The sequence below is a fragment of the Rhododendron vialii genome, chromosome 3a (assembly GCF_030253575.1).
Source record: "Rhododendron vialii isolate Sample 1 chromosome 3a, ASM3025357v1".
Lineage (NCBI taxonomy): Eukaryota > Viridiplantae > Streptophyta > Magnoliopsida > Ericales > Ericaceae > Rhododendron > Rhododendron vialii.
Genome location: NC_080559.1, coordinates 34,788,296 through 34,812,677, shown reverse-complemented (window position 1 = coordinate 34,812,677; position 24,382 = coordinate 34,788,296). Strand labels below are relative to the sequence as shown.

The following is a 24,382-nucleotide window of genomic DNA, read 5'->3' as shown; positions in this document are numbered from 1 at the left end:
AATGTAATTAATGTTTTCCCAGTAATTAATTTGGCGGAGATATTTTTGTTACGAATTTCAAGTTTCCGTTTTCGTCTTTAATGATGGTTACTTCATAATTGATTTTACTCTTTTTTGCCATTGTGTTGCTTTTGTCTTCTATTACCTCATATTTGAATTTTATACTAATTTCTTTATATCAGGAAAATGATAATGCCAAAACTGTTTTTGTTGGTATTAAAACTCTAATGCTCAAAAGGTTTGTACCACATGCAGTGAACAAGACTTTTATACACTAGAGTTTTTGTACCGGGAGCAGACGAGTCAACTAGACCGCCACCATCCATCACGCACCAGCGAGAACTCCCTAAGCCATCATCCCATAAGGGCTCCATGAAAGCCAAAGGCAAAGAACCGCCTCTGCCGCGGCCGCCGGCACACCACCACCCCCTCCAATGTCCAATCTGGGCCTCCCTCTTTGGTTCAGGCCACCGATGTCAGACTCCATGGCAATTCGTTGCCGTTGCTACTGCAAGCTGAAAAATAATTCTTCGTATGCAGCGAAAAACAGACGCGAAGAGGATACAGGGGAAGAGATCTAAAGGAGAGAGAGAGAAGGCACGCGCGAGAGGGGGGGGGGGGCACCCCGTTCCTCCCCTAAGAAAACCCTAGTAGGTGATTTTATTTTCTGAAAATAGGATTAGGGGAGGGCATTGATCTCTCTATTAGGCTTTAATTAGTCCTACAATTACAGGGGAGGATCAATTTTATGCATGCATGATATATCATCTCGAATGATTTGAATTCATTATCGTCTAATAATTTAGATAATTCGAGTCCTTTCATTTATAGATCATACTGAGTATATACATAAATCATAGTACATGCAAAAAGAGCAGGTAAAATGAATGTCTAATCAAATCACGTGTCTTGACAAAAAAAAAATGACGGTCTTGAAAAAACAAAATAGTCACATTTTTTTTCCTGATCAGAACATAGTCACAATTAACCTCACGAGGATCTGGTAGTCTACTTTTTTTTTTCAAGATAATTGCGATTTGTTTAAATAACTATCACTGGGTGATTGAACACAGTAATGAGTATACAATTTAAAATGGAGGTCGTGAATTTCAAAGCATGCATACCATCTAAGTGAATTCCATTTTGTATCAACATCATCACATAACAGATTATCATAAAAGAGTTCCTAATCCTTATTTCTCGTATCCATCCAAATGTACGAGGTTTCAAAGTAAATGTCTTGGACCCCAATGCAATTAATTTCGTCCAGCCAAACACGCAAAGAAACATGTGTGGAATTCGAAATTACGAACATCGTCAGTTGCCGTGTTACTTGGTGTTGTTCTTTCAAATGTCTAAAGAAATAACGAGTGAACCATCTCTTTGCAATTTTTTAATTTTTCGACTTGGCAGGAGCAATGTTTGCATGAATTTGTGAAGCACATAAATATAATTAATGTTTTCCAGTAATTAATTTGGCGGAGATATTTTTGTTACGAATTCTACCAACCAATTGATGAATTTCAAGTTTCCCTTTTCGTCTTTAATGATGGTTACTTGATAATTGCTTTTACTCTTTTTTGCCATTGTGTTGCTTTTGTCTTCTATTACCTCATATTTGAATTTTATATTATCTCATATTTGAATTTTATACTAATATCTTTGTATTAAGGAAATGATAATAGTAAAATTGTTTTTTTATTGTGTTAAAACTCTAATGCTTAAAAAATGTGTACCATGTGCAGTGTACAAGACTTTTATACGTACGCTGGAGTTTTAGCATCAACAAAAATAGTTTTAAATTAAATTGAAACTATACAGATCGATAATCAAAACACTCCTAAACTACCATGTTTAGTAAATAAATACAGCGTGAGTGAAACTGTTAATACGTCGGCTGTAGGGTGGGTGGTTGTTGGTCGCGCATTCATTATCACTTTATCAGGGTTGTTGCTGTCCCCGCAGAATTGCCATGAATCTTCTTTAATTTCAGCACACGCTCAATTAATTGGCGGGCTTGAAATGGGTCTAATAGTATTTGTCCTTTTTTGTTTGGTCAGTCCATCTTTGCATTTCCAAGCAATCTCTCACTAGTGGTATATAAACTGCATGCTGGAAAGATTTTAATTAAAACAAAATCTTTAGGAGAAACCGCCCATCGATCTCCCACTTTTATAAGAAGAAAGAGAAATAAAAACTTATTTTTTGAATTTAATGTAATGTATCGTGAGAGAATAACTAGTCTCGCAAAAAGAAAAAATAAGTACTTAGAAAAATAAAAATCTTAGCGGAAGTGACCTTAGTGTAGTAGAAAATACGTGTTTCACCATTTTTTAGTTGCCCACAACACTATAGTAGTAGAATAGAGACTTTTTAACCCTTTTTTTCCCCCTGGTCAACGATTCCATTGCGAATTTTATTAAGTTAACTATTCGAGTAATTTTTTGTTGGTAACCGAATGTTTAAGACTAGCATGTGCGAAGGTAACTAAATTTCTGCAAATCATGTTTTGCCTAATTTTTTTTTTATCATAATTTCTAAAGGAAAATGATATTGGCACTCCAAAAATTGATGCAGGCACTCCATAAACCAAAACAAAATGGCTTTAAAATTACACTGATTTTGGAGTGCTTGTATCAATTTTTAGAGTGCCAATATCATTTCCCTTTCTAAAACATACTAGAAAATAAGTTTTTACTTACACAATAGTAATAAATTCTTCATAATTTTTACAATAGAGGATCATTATTGTTTTTTAAGAGTCCTCCAAGCTACAATCCCTTTATTATTTTAATTTTAACTTTTTAAGATTCCTCCAAACTACAATCTCACGTTTATTTATTTATTTATTTATTTACCGTAGATAGACAATGGTTATTATTTTAAGAGTCCTGCGAACTAAAATCTTCTACTTTTAGTCCAAAAAAGAAAAAAAAATCGTGTTTCATCATCACTAGATATGTTTCATCTGGTTAAGTACTTCATCTAGGCCATAATTACCTGGTTAGCCCGTTCAAAAATAAAACTATTGAGTTAAATAATTTATCAGGGATGACCTGAAAGGGACTCTAATTATATAATTAAAAAATTAATTAATGTCAACAAACAAAATGATATATTGCCTCGTTAATTATTCAAGTCCATCAATTACCAAATGAATCCTACACGTGTCCAAAACCAAATATCCCATCCACGACGTCCGTTTCCTCCACTGTCCCACAAGATCGCAACACGCGTCCCCTATTCCAATCAACACAAGCCGTCCGATCCAAGACCCATTTCCCCAACCCTAAAACGGTAAATTCACCTCACACCGCCTATATAACGCCCTTCCTCAAGTCCCCATAACCCAGACAGAAGAGTGAACCAATTATCCCTTCGAAGTGCCAGTCAGGGAATGCATAGAGATGAGATTTGCTTCGTTTTCTAATCCCCACCCCGCAGCCACGGCCAAGAAACCTGCCGGCGACCGTAATTGCCACCGCAAACACGTCGAGGACGGGTGAACAATCCTGTTTTGAGCAACTCTTTTTTACTACCACTACCAGTCTACCACAACCACCGCTGTCAGTAGCTTTTTTACTCGCAGAAGTTCTAATAAATATCCTAATTGTAAAACCTCGGTTAGATGGCCGGCGACAAGAACGTGCTACACGGGAAGTACGAGCTAGGGCGGCTGCTAGGCTGCGGCACGTTCGCCAAGGTTTACCACGCGCGGAACCTCGTATCGGGCAAGAGCGTGGCGATGAAGGTGGTCGGGAAAGACAAAGTGATCAAGGTCGGCATGACGGAGCAAGTGAAGCGCGAGATCTCCGTCATGAAGATGGTGAAGCACCCCAACATCGTGGAGCTCCACGAGGTCATGGCCAGCAAGTCTAAGATCTACTTCGCCATGGAGCTCGTCCGCGGCGGCGAGCTCTTCTCCAAGATCTCCAAAGGGAGATTGAAAGAGGACGTGGCGAGGCACTACTTCCAACAGCTGATCTCCGCTGTCGATTTCTGCCACAGCCGTGGGGTCTACCATCGCGATTTGAAGCCCGAAAACCTCCTGCTCGACGACGACGGTAACTTGAAAGTCACCGATTTCGGTCTAAGCGCTTTCAACGAACACCTCAGACAGGACGGGCTCCTCCACACCACGTGCGGCACCCCTGCCTACGTGGCGCCGGATGTGATCGGGAAGAAAGGCTACGACGGCGCTAAGGCGGACGTCTGGTCGTGCGGCGTGATTTTATTCGTTCTGTTGGCCGGATTCTTGCCGTTCCAGGACGATAACCTGGTCGCGATGTACAGGAAGATTTACAAGGGCGATTTCAAGTGCCCGCCGTGGTTTTCATCCGAATCGCGACGGTTGATAACGAAATTGCTAGATCCAAACCCTAGCACTCGCATCACCGCGGCGAAAGTCATGGAATCGTCTTGGTTCAAAAAATCGGTTCCGAAAGCTATGAGGTTGAAGGAGGAGGAGAGGAAAGAAGCGTCGAGTTTCGAAGATTGTTTACAGAAGGAGAAGAAAACAGAGACTTTAAACGCGTTCCACATAATTTCATTGTCGGAAGGGTTTAATCTGTCGCCGTTGTTCGAGGAGAAGAAGAGGGAGGAGAGAGAGGAGCTGAGATTCGCCACGACGGGGACCACGGCGAGCGAGGTGGTGTCGCGGCTGGAGGAGGCGGCGGCGAGGGCGGGGAAGTTTAGCGTGAGGAAGAGTGGGGACAACAGCAGTGTGAGGCTGCAGGGGGAGAAGAGCGGAAGGAAAGGGCAGCTGTCGATCGCGGCGGAGATTTTCGCCGTGACGCCGTCGTTCCTGGTGGTGGAGGTGACGAAGTCGAGTGGGGATACGCTGGAGTACAACCAGTTCTGCAGCAAGGAGCTGCGGCCGGCGTTGAAGGATATCGTATGGACCTCCTCCCCTGTGGCTCATAATGCAACCCCTGCTTGATGTACCATTTTGGAATGAGAATTTGTATTATTAGAACATGATGGGCTAAATTCTCAGTCTCAGAATTGCTTTGTGCTTTCGATTGAGTTCTGCATTTTAATTCAATTCATGTGTTTGTGTTGTACGTAAATATTACTAGTAGAGTATGTTTTGGTCTTAGTTGAAATGGTGTTTGAATCAAGTAGTTCAATCTTGATGCAAGTGGATGATGAAATTGGCTTGCTCAGCTGTTCGAACAGCAGAGTTGTAGAAGAAAATGTATATAGGTTGGATGAATATAAAATGCGTATTTGTTTTTTACACTAATTTTGTAATCTCTTATCATCAATTATGGTGGTTTGTTTATTTAGATAACTTTTCCAATGTCCTTTTTCTAGGGGTTGTATGGGCAATGGTTGTGATGATTTGAATGGCTTTCTTATGCCTCTGGTAAGTACACTGAATCTCTTGACCCATGTGTTTGGATGGTGCAATTACTTTACTTATAGTTGGACAATGTTGACTTATAAGGTGGAGAATTTTTTTTTTGGTGCAAATAGGATACCGCTGACGTGGTACTTATGCAGCACATTTAAGCTGTCCAAGTATGCAATCAACGGTTTGGATTGTAAAGTATCGAACAAATTTAAAAAGAAAAAGAAAAAAGTGTTTCAATCCGAAACGTGGGTTACATTGTTTGGATGGCAATGATTGTGTGAGTATTTGAGTTGCTTTCTTCGGGAAAATTACTGGTAAGAGGTGTTGACCCGGATTAATCCAAAAATCATGGTATGCACTCTTGAAACTACCACTCTTATGACAAGAGACAAAATATTGACTCATACATGGTGTGCCAACTTGAAATGTCTATTTTACCCTCCTTTATATATCATTTATTAGTCCTAAAACTCATTCCTCTCCCAATCTCTCATCGTTCAACACACCAGGCGACTCCTTGCTCACTCTGGTATCTCTCTCTCAAGTAAGCGCAGTTATCCTCCATTGATTTAGATTTTGGTGGGGGAAAAAATGATACTAATTTGGGTTTGATTTGGGAAAAATCGGAATTAATTTAAGTTTGCCTTTCAAAAAAAATTGATGGTGGTTGCTTTGGGGGTTGAGGGGTGATGGTGCCGAAGATGGGGGATGGTGGTGGCGGTGAAGATATTAAGGGGTTTTGTGGTTTGTGAATGACAGAGAATTGAGGGTTTTCAAATTGAGAGAGAGAGAGAGAGAGAGAGAGAGAGAGAGAGATGGGTATGGCTAGGGGTGGTGGTTGTTATGGAAGTTGAGGGGTGCTGGTCCTGTCGGAGATGGTGGGATGGTGGTGGCCCTGGTGGGCCTGGTGGCGGTGAAAAGAAACAAGAGAAGGGCAGATGTCATATTTCAATAAAAATGACTTGGTCTTTAACAACAAAAATGATGTTCTATTTCAATATAATAAAACGTGTATTTCATATATTGACTTGTCATTTCCCGGATGAATAAGGTTAGTTGAGTTTCAATGGGAGATGACATTCATTGAACAAGATATGACTTGGTCTTTATCAATAAAAATGATGGTCTATTTCAATATAATAAAAACTCTGTTTCATATATTGACTTGCCATTTTTTGGCCTAAAAAGGGTTGGTTGAGCTTCAATAGGAGATGACATTCATTGAACATGATTTGACTTGGTCTTTATCAATAAAAATTATGATCTATTTCAATATAATAAAACGTCTGTTTCATATATTAACTTGCCATTTTTTGCCCAAATAAGGTTAGAGCTTCTGATTATAAACGGTGCCGTTTTATATTTATTAGAGGCAAAATTGTCCCAACTATTTCACTAAGGTTATGGTTACGATGTATTTGTCATTAAAAGACTTCCTACCATGTACGAGTAATTTCAAAAATGTAGCCTATGAAAATGGGAATTAAGCCTTCCGTAGTCCACCTGCCAGTCATTTTCCCGCTTTCTTATGCCTCTGGTCTTTGTCATAAGTACACTGAGAATATTACTACTATTGTGTTTTGGACTTTGGATGGTATAATTACAGTACTTGGCTGGACAATTTTGACTGCTAAAGGTGACCTCATTCACACAATATCTGGCTGCTTGGAAACATCTCCCCTCTCAACTAGGGCTATAAATGAATTGAGCCGTTCGTGAACTGTTCGAGACTCGACTCGAAAAAAATTCGTTCGAGTTTGATTCGTCTACTAAATGAATCGAACTTGAACCTCAATTTTAGGCTCGTTTCATAAATGAGCCAAACATTAACGCAGCAGTATTCGGCTCGATTAGGCTCGCGAACCTAGAGTATATATATATATCATGGAGATTTTATATAACTTATATAGTAAAAATTTTAAAACTTGTACAAGTCTAAACATTTACATTTACTAAAAATTTACTTACGTATATGTTTTTATGATTTTATATGCATATGAACATATTTATGTACATAATGAAAATTTTATTTGCAGTTTTAGACCTGTATGAGGGCATAAAATATATGATATTATTGGATCGTTAAGGCTCGTGAACAAGCTCGAGTTTGACCCAAACCTGGGCAAGCTCGGTTCGAGTTTTGCGCGTCATAATTTTCATTGAGTTCGGCTCGAGCTCGAGTTCGTTAAAAAACTTAATGAACGAATTTAAACATTCTAACATTCGGTTCGATTCGGCTCGTTTATAGCCCTATTCTCAACGGTCTCTCTATCCACACAATATCTAGTGAACACAAAAAAACATACTCTCTTTTTTTTCTTGTATTTTCTACTACTGTCTCGTTAATAAAACTGTGAGAATGTTTTAGTAACTAGTATATATTGAACGCGGATACACAATTTGGAAGTGGGGGATTGAATAGTAATGGTAAGAGTATATGTCATTAAGTCGTCCCGAACACAAGACACCTGAATTATTAATTCAGAATAATTTATATCATTATATGTACTTCGTAGAAGTCTCTGTACCAAGAGTAGAACCATTTGAGAAATGTTCTAAGAAATTATATTCACATATTTCTTCTCTCTCAATTTAAATGCTCTTTATGAGAAATCGTGTATTTTTTACCTTTAAAAAAAATCGTATTTTCGTAATATTTTCAAGCTAAAAAATTAAAAATAAATTCCAAAAATACTTTAACAATTAACTCACTAATCCACATATGTATATCGCTGTGACAAAATAAAAATAAAAAATGCAAACAATGAGATCTTGTGGGATCTTTTGGTTGCGTATAGAATTAATTATTGGCCTTGGTTAAATCTGTTCACATGTAAATGGAGTCCTTGTCACAGCTTTACACATACATAGATAAGCACAAACTTGAAATTCAACAGCTTTGCTACACTTCTGAATGGTAAAGGACAAGGAGGCAGACAATATGATAAGGTGAGAAATCTAAACCAAACACCCAAATATCCCAAAAAAAGTAAAAGACTTTTTTGAAAGTTTTACTAGTACTTCCTACCTATCTCATTCACCTCAGAAAAACTCTCTCTCTCTCTCTCTCTCTCTCTCTCTCTCTCTCTCTCCCTTGGATTTTTATTTCCACATTTTACACTGGCATTCTTCAAGTACCAAATTCTACTATTACAGAAGATATAAATTTGACGAGTAAAGATAAAATTCAAAACCATTGCCGACAGATAACTCCAAAAAAGAAAACACTAGAAATAAGATTGGATGGTCAATCTTTTGTGTTCGACTAATTCAACTACATTGGGTCCTCTTATACGAGGATCCTTGAGTCTTGTAGGATCACGAGAATTCGCTTGAACAATATTAGACGTCGATTATTACAAAGTGAACAATGCCATCTACACACGATATGCTGAGTACATTTCTGAATCAAAATACTTTTCTTCAGTCGTCCCCCTTAATCTAAAATTTTGGTAGGTATTTTTTTTCACTTCACATGAGAGATCTTTTACACGAAACGACCATCAAATGTATTTTCTTACCAATTGATATAGTTCTTGAAGTAATGTCATAACTAACATCAGGTAGACCAAGTCATTCCCGATTCCAGCTCAATGCATCTTACAGCTGTTTTTCGAAACACAACAAAATATAAAACCAAAAAAAGAAAGAAAGGGAAATAAACCGAACTTTGCATGTGGTGCAAATCAAAATATGGTAATCGGTTTGAAGCAACTTGCATTTGTTTGGCAGTAAGTTAAAAAGCTGCCCACCAATCTGTTATTTGTTCCATCATTTCTATCTTCACAATGTCCTTATGGTTGAGGAAAAAACACATGATTTTGTCTGTCATGGGATTTTAACTTGCTTTTTGTGCTCGTAATTGGATATTTGTTTTGTATACAATAATTGTAAAGGATGTAGAATAATAACATGTGCATGTCAATGTCAATTAATCCTCTCTCAAATAATTGTACTTTTTATATACGAGGTCTACCTCTAGTTTTTGTGGAGTGCACTCTAGCTTGGGAATATAATTCTATCAAGAGTGGAGTTCCCAAAACCAACCCTATATCCAATTGATTTTCATGCTCCACTTTTGGAGTGCAGATAGTAGTGCGAAAATCAATTTTCTGTAGATTTTCATGCTCCACTTTTGGAGTGCAGATAGTAGTGCGAAAATCAATTTTCTGTAGGAAATACAAATAAAAAGAAGACGGGGCTGGTTTTCCTATCTTTGCGAGCACCAAACACTCTTGTAACATTATCGGCTCCACACACATGCTGAAAATTTTCCCAATTCACTTGAAGTGGTCTTAAGTTCGTCGGGCAAGGGAAAAATAATGCAATGATTAATCATTTTTCGAGAAAGTAAATATAGCTAGCCGTATAAATTTGAATTTTCTATGGCCGTGGACCACCTTATATATTCCGGCCAACGAATGAAGAAATGTTTTCCAATCTAACACAACCAAAAAAGAGGAAAAGAAAAATTGCTTGCTACATAATTCTCTTTGTTCAATTTTCGTCTACGAATTCAGAAACGAAGAACAGCTTATTTAGTAGTACAAAAGTTGTTAATTAAGCAATAAAACTTGAACCATACCCAAGGGAAGAGAAGTCATTTCGTCAAACTAAACGGACTAAATTGTATTTTTAGTGAAGGGATGGAGCTAACAAGAGCTTTTGTAGGCCCCAAGCATCGTACGCTAAGGTAGTCATCAGCATCTGGGCCGGTCGGTAGAACTATCACTCAATAATACCGATGGACTGATGCTAGACTTCCTTCTTTTTGTTTCGAGGTACCTTCCTTTTCAGTCTCTCATTTATTTACTCTTTTTTTGGTACAACGGAAATGGTAAGTCTCTCGTTTATTGTCCTAAAGAACTAAATTAATCTTATTGTTTGTGATAGGTTTTAACTTGCTATTTCGGGCTTTCACTTATTGGGTCAAAACCAGAAATTTTAAAAAATAAAAAAAAGTAACTGAGTCAGTAAAACAGTAATCAAAAAAGCAAAACTCAACAAAATTTTAAAGATTGCATTAAATAGATACTACCACTTAATCAGACATTAATTAAGAAACGATACATCAGGCTTAACAAGAAACAAAATTTTAAGATTGGATTAAATGGTTGACAAATGCTTCTTTTCTTCCTAATGTATGTATCTGGGGAAAGATAATATTCAGATTTGTGGCCATTTTTCAATTCTCTCTCCATTTGTTTAATTTTATTACATGTAGGGCCTCAAGATATAAAACATTAGCAATCAAATCCACAATAATTGGAACGTTACAAGATGATTTGACAAACCTCCCCCAACCACCGGACACTATTATTGGCTCTTTTTTTTTTTTCAAATTATAATCAAGATAATAAATCTCCATAATTAAGTTGTTAAGGAATCTAATCTCAATTGAGAGGATTGATTAATTCTCCTCCCGTTATCCGGGCTTCTTTCTTGAGTATACTCTACTTAATTAGGTGGTATCGTGAAGACTACAAACGAGCCAAGTCAAGCTTGTTTCAAAACTTTCCGACGATTCGGTATCCGTCAAATGAACCGACTAATCCGGTGACCAATCCCACAGTTCACTTGCAAAGGTCTAATTGAAGCTAAGATAAAGTCCCGTATCGACCGTCCCAACATAAATTTTGATAACACGAAGGTGAGAGCCGAACCCCCATACCAAAGGTTTCAACTTGTTTGGAAAACTTAACAAGCTTAAATCATGTATCCACCATCGACTAGTTAATGAATACAATCTAGAGCAGCATAATTCATCAAACAAATCATTTGTAGAGCATCATGTAGACTTACCAGATGAATGCTATCTAGAGCATCATGTACACCAAATGGCTTACCTATATTTTTTTTAAAATTCATTTAACCACCCTTGTACCTAAAACATCCCAGCACTGTCTTTCATATGAATTTTTATACCAATATCCCTACCGAAAAAATCAAGATGACCGAATAACCCTAACCGCATAATCCGACCATCTGACGAAGGTTTAGAAGGGTAACAGTCACAGTGAAGCACAAGCACAGACTCGAGTAATTAGTCAGTAGCTTACCAGGCCAGAAAACAAACTTCGTCTTTAGGCACTTCTTAGCACAACTTGGAGAGAGTGAAATTTCCAAGATATTGCCACGGTGTTTACTGCCAAAAACAATCAAAATGTTACATACAATGATAAAAAAATCAAAATAAAAAAAATTTCTTCTATACATTCATATGAAAGAATCACCTGTAAAATAAAAATAAAAATGAAGCATCTAGCACAGTTTCTACAAGGGAAAAAAAGAAGTCCACTACCTAAGTTCTCATATCGATTTCCCCATCAACAATATTATTCCATCCAATCACATATTCGGGATTTTTCTTAACATGTTTCTCCTTGGCAGAAAAAAGAAAAGTAAATGGATCGTGAAGCAGTAGAGCATTGAAGCAATATACTGCCTATATTTATCTTTTCCCTTTTTGGACCGTCCATAGCACAAATTTCTCTGCAAATCCAAGTTCTAAACACAGATTATGAGAATCTCAGAGAAACTTATAGAGGAAAGAAAAGAAAAACAATTTTGCCATCGTCGCACGGATAATGAAAAGAAGAGCAACCACTAAAACGGCAAAACCCTCAGCCAAGCACATTCCAGTCACTATATAAACCACATAAGTTCTCTAGGAAAGAAAGAAAAGGCACTGCCGATGAATAGGAGAACAAAAAAGAACAGGGCGAGGGTGGGTGGGTGGGTTATGCTGTCTATTGGACATAAATTCTTGAGGATTATGCCTTCTATTAGAGAGCAAATCTACAACTCCCCCACTCAGACTGGGTTACAAAAGGGGAATGCAATATGGCAGGGGGGAATTTTACTATGTATTTTTATCAAGTTAATCCCACAAAATGAAATATTTGTCTCAACATTTCAGCAGATGGAACCAGTGCTTAACTAGTTGAATTCCCGGTTATTGTTTGTCTGGAACCAGTGCTTTACTAGTTGAATTCCAGGTTACTGTTTGTCTACTACTTCCATTTGAAGTAGATTCTCCCGGGATTTCTTCTTTGCAGTAATGTCATACCAACATTTGTTATTGGAAAAAATCCCCAAAACTTCTCATTCAACTTTCCTGTGGAAGCTAAATAAAAAGCAGCTTACCAGAACTGAAAATGCACTTTGACTCCCGAACACTACTTTGAAGGAATAAACTTCAACGCCGCGCATTCCAGTTTACATTGCGCTCCTTCAAAATATTGACTGCCAAAAAACAAGTACTGATGCATATAAATTTGGAAATTTGCTTTCGAACAGAATAATGACTTGTTACAATAGCTTTGACATATGCTTCCATAATAAAGGAAACTCCCTATCAATTTCAATACGCTTTAACCGCAAAATTTTTACCAAAAAGAAACCCGGACCTGCAAAACGAGCTCCACAATTGATACCCTATATGTAGTCTCCCATGAGCACTGAATTCCTCTAAACGTTCTTCTTCCTAAAGGAACTCTTCCACTAAAAAAATTCTAGCGCAAAAAAATATTTAGGACAGAAAACTCATGTTTTCTTCATGATACATGATAGAGGAAATGACATCTAAGAGGGCGGATGTGTACATGTTAAGCACTCCCGGACACGTGTCACGTATTTGCCCAAACATGTGTCCATATCTTATTTCTACATTATAGAATCCAATTACCATGCTTCAAACACATGGGGGGCACATGTTCCATTACTTAACACTTGTACGAAAACATTACAAGTTGGGAAACTAACAACTTGTGATCAAATGGTTACCAAATAATTCTTTTACCAAAATGGTTGAAATAAGTATAATTTATCATTACTAATCCTCTTCCTGAGTAGGTAGAATGTAAAAATGATTCCTTGCCATTGTGGTACGATAATTTTTAAGTTATTTTAAATGCCAAAGATCAATCGGTTATCAGTCCAATGAAAGCATGTACTATACATTATTTACTGTGTCCCCGCATCATGGTTTCTAGGCTTTTCCTGACATTATCGTGCCAACTTGTTAGTGTCATGGCTAGCCCATTTCTTGAGTCCAAGTTAGTGCTTCTTAGATGTCAACAACATCACTACGGTTCCGCTCCATCACAATCTCACTCATGCAAGGTGTGTCAACCTTTTTCTCTGAACAACAATACGTGTCAACCTCACTTCACCATCTTCATGTTCACTCCCAGATTTGATTTAACAATTATAACAATCATGAGTTCATTTCACAAAATGCTTGCACCATGGTAGAAGACTAAAAAAATTGCAACTGACTCCAGCAGCCTAAGAAAACATAAAACCTCGTATACCTTGTCATATAAGACCATTTGCAGATAGTCTATGGTTTCTATCATATATATGAGATGCTTGATTGGAATAAGTAATTGCTTCTGTGTAAACTGGATGCTTCCCGAATCAGCATTTGAAGTCATGCTTGGATCTTATACCCAGACCTGGGGAAGAATAAGCTATAAAGCTACATTAACAAAATGAGGCCCATGAAAAAATAACAAGGAAGTCTAGTTGACAAGTAATTTATGAAAACAATTGAGGTAAAATCGCTGAATAAGCTCATGTAAAGGGCACAATAGGTGGAAAACTAAGCAAGTATTGGCCAACGAGATAGTTTTTATGTGTAGTTAAACAAGGAACTTTTAGTTGGGACTCTCTCCTTAGATGCAACCTAAATTTTAAAAGCAAATGAAAACCCAAAGTGAATGAGGTGGTTGCTAGTAAAGAAAATATTTTAGGCTAAGAATGAACAAGCCCACTTTGACCATTAAGAGCTGGTAACCCTTTACCAGTCTTTGTTACTATTGCATTTTGTCTCCTCATATATCATTTTGTTCTGCGATTAATGCAAAAATGAAAAATTATGTCTGGATATTATCCATTCCTCACCACAACCCAAGAAAAGAGAGGTAAGAATTGCATTCCTAAAATTAGGGGTGCACACTGCAGGCACACGATCGAAATCGGTTGGTTTCGTACAAATCCAAGGACCGAGCCATTACCCATGGTTCCAAGAAATTGAAATCCAGGACCGGACCAAAAGTCCTACAAACCAAATCGAACCAATGCACGGACCAGTGCCAGAGCCAGGATGAAAGTTGATGGTGGCCGAGCTATGAAACAAATGTTAGTACGATGATTTTTCAAGATTTCAAGATTAAATGTAGTCACAAGTTTTTATGGAACAATTTTGATCACTTGAAGAATTAATTTTGAGTATTAATGTTGCATCATATCCTTCTACAAGCAATATCATTTCAGCAAGGACTAGTCACCAAAATTTAATGTGTTCAAAATGAATATTGTTCTTACTTTTTAATTATGGTTGAAATCTTATAAGTAGTATTTTTTTTCATAATATCTACCGAAATTAGGCAAAATCCACTTTAACAATAAGTTGGGTGGGGTCCAGGCCTTTTCTGACCCCACGATAGCTCCGCCACTGCGTTTGGTTCATGGTTAATCCATGATTCCAAACTTTTAATGTATTTCACAAAAATAACAAGATAAGACGGAAGCAAAATTGGAATTCCCCCTCCTATTTTTTTGCAGGTAATCTTCCTCCTCCCTGTGCTCCCCTGTCATCGCCCTCCTCATCCCCTTGGAGCCGGACGCCCGCCGGATATCACTGTTAGGTGTATCTGGCTATGCCTAATGGCGAGGGTGGCTCTGGAGTCCAGTAGAGAAGATGCGTGGTCCCCCGCCGGCTATTGCTCCTAGGCATAGTTGGAAACGCCTAACAGCCAGTGGGGGCCGGCGCGGCGAGTGTGCGGTGGGTCTATGGTGCCGTATCTCAGCAGATTGGGTGGGCCGGCGTTGGTTTGGTGGTTTCTGTTTGGGTTTGGCAAGTGGTCTCATCGGCATGGCGACATGCGGTGGTGGTCGACGGTCTGGGCTGGGTTTGGCAGTTGGTGCTTGCTAAGGAGATGGGTCTCCAATTGGTTTTTCTTAACCAACTTTTTCAAAAATCGATAGGCGAAGATGGCGGTCTGGTCGGGTCGATTTCTCTCTGGTGGTGGCGAGGTGGTTGCGGTCCCCATGGATGGGTTGATCTTGGTCGTCTTTTGTGTGCCGAATTCCGACTGGCGGCCTGTGTGAGTCCTCATTCAGACGAGGGGCCGGCAATTCATCTTCTTCTGGTTTGATGTTGCTGCTGTTGAAGATCGTTTTGTGCAAGGGATGTTTCAGTGATGGCAGATTGTGGTGGTGGTTGGCCCTCAGGCCCTGGCTGCTTTGGTTTTCACTTTTCGTAGGCTGGTTCCCGCCGCCGGTCTCTACATCTAGGAGAGGCCGGCTCGGTTTAACTGTGAAGTTGGGCTCCGGTGGTATGTACAGTGGTGGCTGCCAGTGTAGTTAGGGTTTTGTGGGATAGTTTGGATGGGTCGGTCCAGGCTTGGGCCAGGTCTTAGGCGTTTGGTTGTATTTGATTAATTTGGATTTGGGTTGAACTTAATGTTTTTTTCTGATGTGGACCCTGATAGACCTTTAGGTGTTTTGGGCTTGCCCTTGTGGTGTATTATCCAACTATTTGTTGGATCCCCATTCCCTTTCCCCGTTTTTAATAAAATTCATTTTTGCCAATCAAAAAAAAAAAAAAATTTTGGCTGATTATCACAGTTATACAAATACAAATAACAATTAGCGATTTTAACACTTGAACATATACATTTGAAAAGGAGGCTCTGGTAAAACTACCTTGTATAAGGCAAAGCTATTGACCTACGACATTTAACTTACCCATAGCCAATCACCCAAAAACAGTGTAACAAGTATCAACTTGTATTTGCCACTCCAAAAATAATTGCTCCTAATATCCAACTTGCCATAGCACAAGTTGGTGTGACCTCAAATTGAAGCCATGAAGACTTTTTCCTAATCCAAAACTTCCCTCATCCAAACCACCCACCTCACTTAATTTCAACTACTCCCACACAATTCCCTTAAAAACCACCTCACTCCTTATTTTCCTCCCCACGCACAAACTCTGAACTCAGGTTCCCCACCCACCCCCCCCCCCCCCCCCCCATCTCTCTCTCTCTCTCATACACATATGCGCGCGAAAAAACTCTAATGCTATGTCTTTGATCGAGGTTTTTCGGAGGGACAGAGACGCTGTGACTGTACTCCGCCGCGGGTGGGCCGATCAAGGTTTTCGGAAGGTCGGAGACGCTGTGACTGTACTTTGCCGCGGGTGAGCCGATTAAGGTTTTCCGTACTCCGCTGCGCAACCTTTTTCAAATTGCTTCAATAAAAAAAACACTTATGCTATGTCTCTAATTGTACTAGTTTTTGGTGGGTCGATCAAGGTTTTTCGAAGGACCCGAGACACTGTGACCTTAGTCTACCTCGTGTGGGCCATTCGAGGTTTTCGGAGGGCCAGAAACCCATTGATAATAGATACTGTAGGTACCTGCACATTCCCAGTTTTCTCTTTGTCCATTGGGTTGAGGAAATGCTATATATCTGCTAGAGGTTTGGGCACATGCGATTCATGTGCAAATCAAATTTTGCATGTTCTGTCAAAATTCGATCAAAGCAGGGGGCAAAATTCGACAAATGCTTTCGTTCAAATGGTTTCCTAACCTTTTTTGTCTAGCAACACTTTTCAGGAAAATAGGTATGTGTTCACCTTTTTGTAGAAATAAAAGTCAAGACACTCTGTTTACTAAGAACCTAAACATAAAAAAGCAAAAGTTGGGATGCCACTTTTTCTACCTCACCAATTGATCAAAGTTAAGACTCTTTTTTACCTCACTAACTATACATATTTTTGTTTGGCTTCCGCACCCATATTTTGTTACCAGATAAGTTAATTCTCTTTTTTACATCACCAACTGATAAAAGAGTACTTAGGTATTAGATCGTGGGAAAAATGGTGGCAGCAACGGCAGCATTAGCATGGTAATGTGTAGATATGCATATACATGTTAATTGTTAAAAAATATATATGAACAGTTCAATTGAATTTTCAAGAGTTTAATTGTTGTTTATCTATTAGAATAGGTTAATACTAAAGGCTAAGATTTTGGCAAAATTTGCCCAACATAGCTTCCTGTTTATTGTTTGACCGAAGTTTGGCAATAGCTTCCTATTTATTGCTTACAAATTTTGTCAAAATCTGACTTGCGTGTGCGTGTGGGTGTGCGTGTGCATGTGCGTGTGCGTGTGCGTGTGCGTGTGCCCCAGCCTCTAGTTGAAAAGAATGCAAGACCAAAATTTCCTATGATCATTCAAAACAATGAAATATCTTCTCACTTAGGTTTTCTTTATTTGCTTTTAGCTTTCTTCCTATTGCTTTTGCGCGAGAAAAATAGTGTGTAAATTTAAAATAGGTAAGATTATTCACATAGTCAAGTCATAAAGCATACACACACAAAATCTATCCCTAAACTAGTACTCATATAACTAGTCCTATAGCTAAACCTTGTAACAAGGATCATGACATTTGGTCCCACAATACAAATGGCAGCACTTTTCTAGTAGAAGCAAGTTTACTTTAAAAACAGACTATCAATACCTGTTATATCCATTTCTTCCAATTTCTTTTAGCTGAGATGGGGAAAAAGGTAAGACAATTAAACTTTCACCTTCCTTTCCTCTAACTTACCCAATTAAGGAAGGGACAGCCCTTTATGCTATGGAAGTAGCATTTATCGTTACGGCATCATACAAACAAGAAATTGAGTGACGGGTAAAAGAAAAGATGGAAACATTCAGTTCCATAACAATGGGAAGTTCTGATTATCTTAATTCAACGATCCAGGAAATGAATTTCCACAATGGAATATAAAAAAAATTGAATCAAGTACATCGCAATATGTTTAATGCATCAAGGAGATGCATCTCAAAATTGTGCTAGATATAGCTTATAGGATGATAAACTACTCCAGCTGTCCACAAGCCTGAAGCCTACAAGTAAACAATACTCCCTCAGCCCCAATTTATTTGCTCATTACGGGAATTCTCCCTTTTTATTGACTAAAAGTTTTAGGGTTGAAAAGTGTTTAAATTTCCACAAAGGGAAATTATAATTCCACGACACTTTTGTCTAGTGCCACGACAATTATACAGCTGTGACCACGTTTTCCATCCCTAACCCCACCCCCCCCCCCCCCCCCCCCTTGGACTTTTTCATGGTGTTCCCTTTTATTTTTGTGTAAAATAATACACCTTGACAATAGCTAGAAAATCATGTGATTGCTGATGAGTTCAAAGACGTTAGCTCCATCCTAAGATCAGTGACGTGCGGTTGTCCGAGTCATTGTGGACCACAAAAGGGGGTCTTTAATTTTGATAGATCAAGATGAACGGGGTAGAGATCCTAAACTTGCAAAGCAGATAAGAACAAATTGGAAACACACAACGAGAACTGGGCAAAGGTTTCTTTGCAAACAAGGAGAGAAGTGGAAAAGATTAAAGTGAGGGCAAGATAGTCAGACTACACAAAAGGTCGTGGCAATAGAAATCTGAGTCGTGGCATTAGGGCTGCCCTTCCACAAATACCTTGGTGTATTAACTTGGTATTTCCTTCGCCTCTAAACTAAAGGGGGTGAAATTGGGTTTTGGCCTTTTGGTGTTGCTAATTTTGAAAAATTGCAAACAATTTGGGACGAAAAGAGTAACAAATTTTCACATAAACACTGCCCAGGGTGATTTCTTCACTAGGACAATTCGAACTGCATAATAATTCCCAATCCATTGCATAGATAAACATGGAAGCTTCTAGTTTTCTTTTAGGATAACATGTTAAATTTTCCTTCCAATTGTCGGTCAAATTCGTAAATACACATTTCATACCACCATCGACCCTCAATTTTCATTCTCTTCATGAACTTTAGTGGCGACCGCCCAATGTAAAGCTAACTACACACAATTCGCATATATCCCCACCCATGAGTGCATTTTAGTAGTAGTGGTTTGGAAAATCATTTGCTAACGAAAGGCAACTATTTCTCATCTTAGTTCAAGTTGTTCGATTTACACAAATGAATACATAGAGGGATGCTACTGATTTCCCTTATTTTAAGAAAATGAGTTAATGGTGTACTTGCGCTCAATCAAATTCCTTGATAGAAATCAAAGAACAAAAAAATATTGTTTTTATTTTATTTTATGGTAGACATTAGTGATGCATTTTATGTGGTTAGAAGTAGGGCATGGTGAGCTGGCCTCCATCAAACTTTGTAACATTGACTGGAAAATACTATTAGGCGCCTTACTGTTTAGACGATAACTATACATACATAGTGATTACTTCCAATAAAAATTCTCCTTTAATAAGCTCTAGCTAGAAAAGTCATTACATCAAATAAGATTTAACATTACTATTGAAAGGAAGCTCAACTAGAAGACACCCCAACGGCTTAAGTCGTATTCTCCCATTAAAGATTTAGGTTCAAATCTTCCTAGTTTATCTACCTAAAGCCAAGCTATAAAAGAATGAAGGAGAGATTAAGATGCTAGACTACTAAACAATTATACCTATCAATGAAATGCTCTAAGAATAAAGCATGTGAAATGAAGTTTGAACACATACACACTCCTAATGAAGCTCCGTACAAATCCTAAATTGGAGTCATAACGTAACTCAAGTTCCCTTGGCTGAATCTACTAAACCTTAAGCCGCATAATGCATGAGCGTGATAGTGAAAACATTCCTAAGCTATTAAAATTCGTGAGAGTGAGACGGGAGGGTCCAATTGAAGGATTATATGACTTAGCTCCAAATCACAATCTGACCAAAAAGGCATATTAAGGCCACTATAACTGACAATGGAAATCCAGTTGCTTAATCATTCTATGATAATGGCTATTTTCCCCCTAAAGAAGTATGCCTTATATGCCCTTTCATGGCTACAACGTTCACAATTTGTAACTAACGCTACAATATCATAACAAACGCACTCATACTGAATAAAACCACAACATCTCATCACTCAAACTTTTCATATGGTACATTACTTGGTAAACTACTCCTATAATGCCTTGTTCTTCTACAGACAATATAATAAGCCATTCAAGTTTGGAGTTCAATTTGTCAAAGCTCCCATGAAATATGGGCAGTATGTATCCTTAACGTCCCTTCAGAGAAACAGGCAATACATCTAGCCCCAAACAATTAAAGTCCAAACATAATTTTTAAGCCCCCAAAACACAAACAAAAAGATAAGTCCAAAGAATCAAATATACATGAGGGATTAAAGTCAGGCAACAATTAAAGTGTATGCAAAAGAAGCACTCCGGTTAGCAACGACTGAAAGAGAGAACTAATATAATAAAAAAAAAAGGCAATAAACAATATTCAACTAATTCTACTAGAAAGAAAGGTCTTCTAAATATCAAGGATTTATGAAGAGATTACGGAGGGAAAAGGAGAAGAAAAAAAAAAAAAAGCAATGAAAAAGATGAAGTGAAAAGGCTAAAAGATGAAGTAGCTAGGGATCTCAACAAATTACTCCACAAATCCATGAAACAAACACATCCATAAGGAAAACTAGGAGTTGAGATCCCTAGCTACTTCTTGTTTCTAACCTGTATAATCGAAGATTTCTTCTTCGTCCATAGTCATGAGTGAAGCATCCAAACCTTCCCAAAAGGATCTTCTTCCTCTCTCCTTCCACCAAGAGTTCTAGATAGCATAACATAAAAAAAATTAATGAAGCATTCAGTAAATAACAACTAATTCGTCAAAAAGATGCTTCTCATGAACACACGCTCTCTCCTTTTTTTTCATTTGCTGAAAAATACGTCCATTTTGAGTCAAATATGGGCCTCCAAGAACAAGTAAAAATTACATTGAGGGAGTTTGTTTGTTTACTTGATTGAAACACAGGTTTTGAAGGAATATCACAAACAGAAGTCTCTCGCAGGCTCAGCAGATTATACAAAAATTCCGGGCTCAAAAAAAGGAGGAGAAGAAAGGCATGGGAATTGGGAAATCATACCAATTCCATCATGGTGGTGAAATGAAAGAAGAATCAGAAGAAAAATACTCCTAAAAAGGGAAAATAAATAAATACCCACACAAGATAAGAATGGGGGAAAAGAGAGGAAAAAAATTTCACAGTTTTCCATGGAATCAGAACAGTAACAAGGCGTACCTTCAAAGTTCAAAACCCCACTTCCTCCTGTCCAACACCAACATTGACGCATCAAAAGTCACGCTTCACATCTCAAACAGCCACAGAATTTTATATAATAAAAATAAGGAATAGAAATAGTAGTAGTATTTTTACAGACACAGGAATGTTAAATATGTACTATAGAGATAAATAAATATAATGAATCAATGATTAAAAAAAAAGAAAAAGTAGGGAAACAAATAAACGACTTCGGTGGGTGTGGTGGTAGTGTGTTGTATATATCCAATTGTCAGTCCCACCATGATCCCATCTTCGAGAGAAATCCATAGAGAGAGAGAGAGAGACCATCTTCGAGAGAAATTCAGAGAGAGAGAGAGAGAGAGTAATGATGAGCAGGAGGAGAGTCCAGCACAGGCGGAGAAAAACTGACAGAAGAGAAGTGAGCACGCACCACACAATAGTATACCTCTTCTATACAATTGCCAGCAGTGTGTGCTCACTCTCTTCTGTCAATCTTAACAGGCAAAACCCCCCACCCACCCACTCTCTCTCTCTCTCCCTTTCGCTTCTCTCTCTCTCTCTCGAAACATACCCATATTCATACGAGAATTAGGGTTTTTTTCTCAAGTCAATCACTTCACCCTCTTTTCTTTTCTTTTTTTGTTCTCATTCTTCTCCTTCTCCCTCTCCCTCCCTCTCTCTCTCTCTCTCTCTCTCTCAGGTCAATCCGCCGGGGAAGGGAAGAGTGAAGAGAGACGGGTAGGGTTTGAGGGAGTGAAACTGAAAACTGATGGGGAGATTCCTTTGGCGAGGGCGGCGGCGGAATAGAAATCGTTCCCTATCCAAACGCACGCTTGTCGTTTTTTGTTTGTTACGGAGTAGTACTAATACTAATAAAATACTCCAAGAAGGAGCGGATCACACGGCGGGGGGTGATGCCAGAACTTTAGAGAGAGAGAGAGGGGGGGTGGAGAGAGAGAGAGAGAGGTTGGGGTTGTCGCGGTACAATTGGTGGACGGGTGAGTCGTGGCTACGTGGTGGGATTGTGTGGAGTAGGGGTGGGGGTGGGGGGCGTACGTTGTAATTGTTGGCTTAGCCCTGTGGATGAGTTTGGGCCGTTGGATTAGCGAGGGCTGGGGTCCCCGCTTTGCTTTGATGGGGTGGCTGAGAGAGCTATGGGATTGGGTCAAACTTAGTAGGGGGACAAGGAAAGGGACTTCACACTCTTTCGAACATGAAATACAAGGAGCCAAAATCCCCAATAATTTCATGCTTCTCACTCTTACATCATGGATTTTTTTACTTACTTTCCTCATTTTTTGTACCATCTTTAAATCAACAAAAAATAGTAGGAATTTCTCTGATCGAGACGAATTAATAATTTATAAAAATTAAAATGCAAAATTCAAAAGTACAACAAAGACAAAAAAAAAAAAAAAAAACTGAGCCAATCAGCTTATTTAAGCCAAACCATGCCTAGTTTGTTTTTAAAATTATTATAACGCTCGAAAACAATAATTTACACAACATTGTTAATTTACAAAAAACATCTCCCTCAAAATTGACCTGGGTTCCTGTGGTGTACCGAACGCATCTCGGTAAGGTTTTTTGAGTAATTATCATCTTCATTTTGAATCGGTGCTGTGCAGTGAGGTGCACGACACCGTGTTGGTCACCTCCAAGCCATCAGATCGTACATCTGACGACTCGAATCTCATCTTGGCAACTAACAATTTGTGAGCCGTTTATTATCGATATGAGATTCGAGCCGTCAAATGCATGATCTGAAGGCTCGGAGGTGCGCAGCACCATCACTATACAGCACCATCTCCAATTTTGAATTGGTCATTCGTAGAATTTATCGAACCCTTATCTCTCCATCCGTTTCGACAATCAGAGAAGAGTTATTTTAAAATTCAAACACTCCAAAACAATTTTGCGTGGTGAAATTGCGCACTGCTTTACGCTACTGTATTTTGCTTCCAGTAGCCCACCGCTTTGGGTTGGCCAGTAGGTGTATCTTTCCTAATCGCCCGATATTCAAAACCACTCAAAAGAATTCAGAACATTTAACGGTACCTTAAGTCCTTTCGGTGTCCGCCCCAAACCAGTCCTTTATATGGTACCGCGCTCGAATCTGATTAATTGGCAATAATTCATGAACACCCAAAAAGGAAAAATTATTTTCATTTGGTGTTGGGGTACAACCAAATAATTACTCGAACAATGCTACGATAATTATCTTTGAGTACTATGTTTTGAGTAGCGCGTGATGTATCCAGTGTCAGTTCTGATGTTTGGGTTATCCAATCCCAACGTCAAGCTTGGTTGCCTAGCTACTTACTATTACGATTTTAGCGTGAATTACATCAAGATGTCAAAATCAAAATGTAACCCGATAGGTGCCCAAAAATTATTTTTGTTGCCCCATGGAAGGGGTTGCCCAAGCCCAAGGTCTTGTGGGGTTTATCCAGGCCGACTCTAGATGAATTATTAAAGTATTGGTAGAATGTACTCCACTACATGAAAAATAACATATTTCATAAATATATTGGTAATGCATCACATAGTACTCAAAGAGTCACTGCCCAAAATATTACTCCTTCCGTTCTAAATTGAGAGTCTCTTTTGGAGATTCTAACTATTTAAGGGGACATGCAATGATTACGCATATAATGTTTATTATCTCTATCATTACCTATATATTCTACCTACTTTATGACACTTATATTCACATGTGAGAGACATTTTTGGAAAAATCACCAAATTTTTTCTTCTATTTTTGGAAAAGGATTATCATTTTGGATTGTCCAAAATGAAATAATGGAATCTAAATTTGAACCTAATGATACATTCAGAGCCGGCACGGATAAGCCCCATAAAACCTTGGGTTTGGGCAACCCCCTCCATGGGGCAACAAAAATAA

General features: G+C 38.5%; 1 protein-coding gene and 1 long non-coding RNA gene across 14 annotated transcripts; one reads left to right on the top strand and one right to left on the bottom strand.

Moving 5' to 3' along the window:
* The first annotated feature begins 3,324 nt into the window (after positions 1-3,324).
* Positions 3,325-5,245, top strand: LOC131320323 (CBL-interacting serine/threonine-protein kinase 6-like). The gene has a single exon (XM_058350993.1). It carries the CDS (start codon positions 3,629-3,631, stop codon positions 4,937-4,939), a length of 1,311 nt encoding a protein of 436 aa, XP_058206976.1. The 5' UTR covers positions 3,325-3,628; the 3' UTR covers positions 4,940-5,245.
* Positions 5,246-8,160: 2,915 nt separating this feature from the next.
* On the bottom strand, positions 8,161-22,436 carry LOC131320322 (uncharacterized). 13 transcript variants are annotated; one of them, XR_009198188.1, is made up of 5 exons: positions 21,475-22,430; positions 21,319-21,368; positions 20,906-20,987; positions 12,503-13,815; positions 9,603-11,501 (listed from the first exon to the last, which is right to left on the bottom strand). It is a non-coding gene; the product is annotated as an uncharacterized LOC131320322 (long non-coding RNA). The 13 variants fall into 13 exon arrangements; XR_009198184.1 differs by adding an exon at positions 8,161-8,179 and having other exon boundaries at positions 11,416-11,501; positions 20,906-22,429; XR_009198179.1 differs by adding an exon at positions 8,692-8,962 and having other exon boundaries at positions 11,416-11,501; positions 11,658-13,815; positions 20,906-22,436.
* Positions 22,437-24,382: the final 1,946 nt, after the last annotated feature.

Bases quoted from the DNA above. Each gene is read 5' to 3' on its own strand.
- LOC131320323 (XM_058350993.1), top strand. From the start codon at position 3,629: ATGGCCGGCGACAAGAACGTGCTACACGGGAAGTACGAGCTAGGGCGG.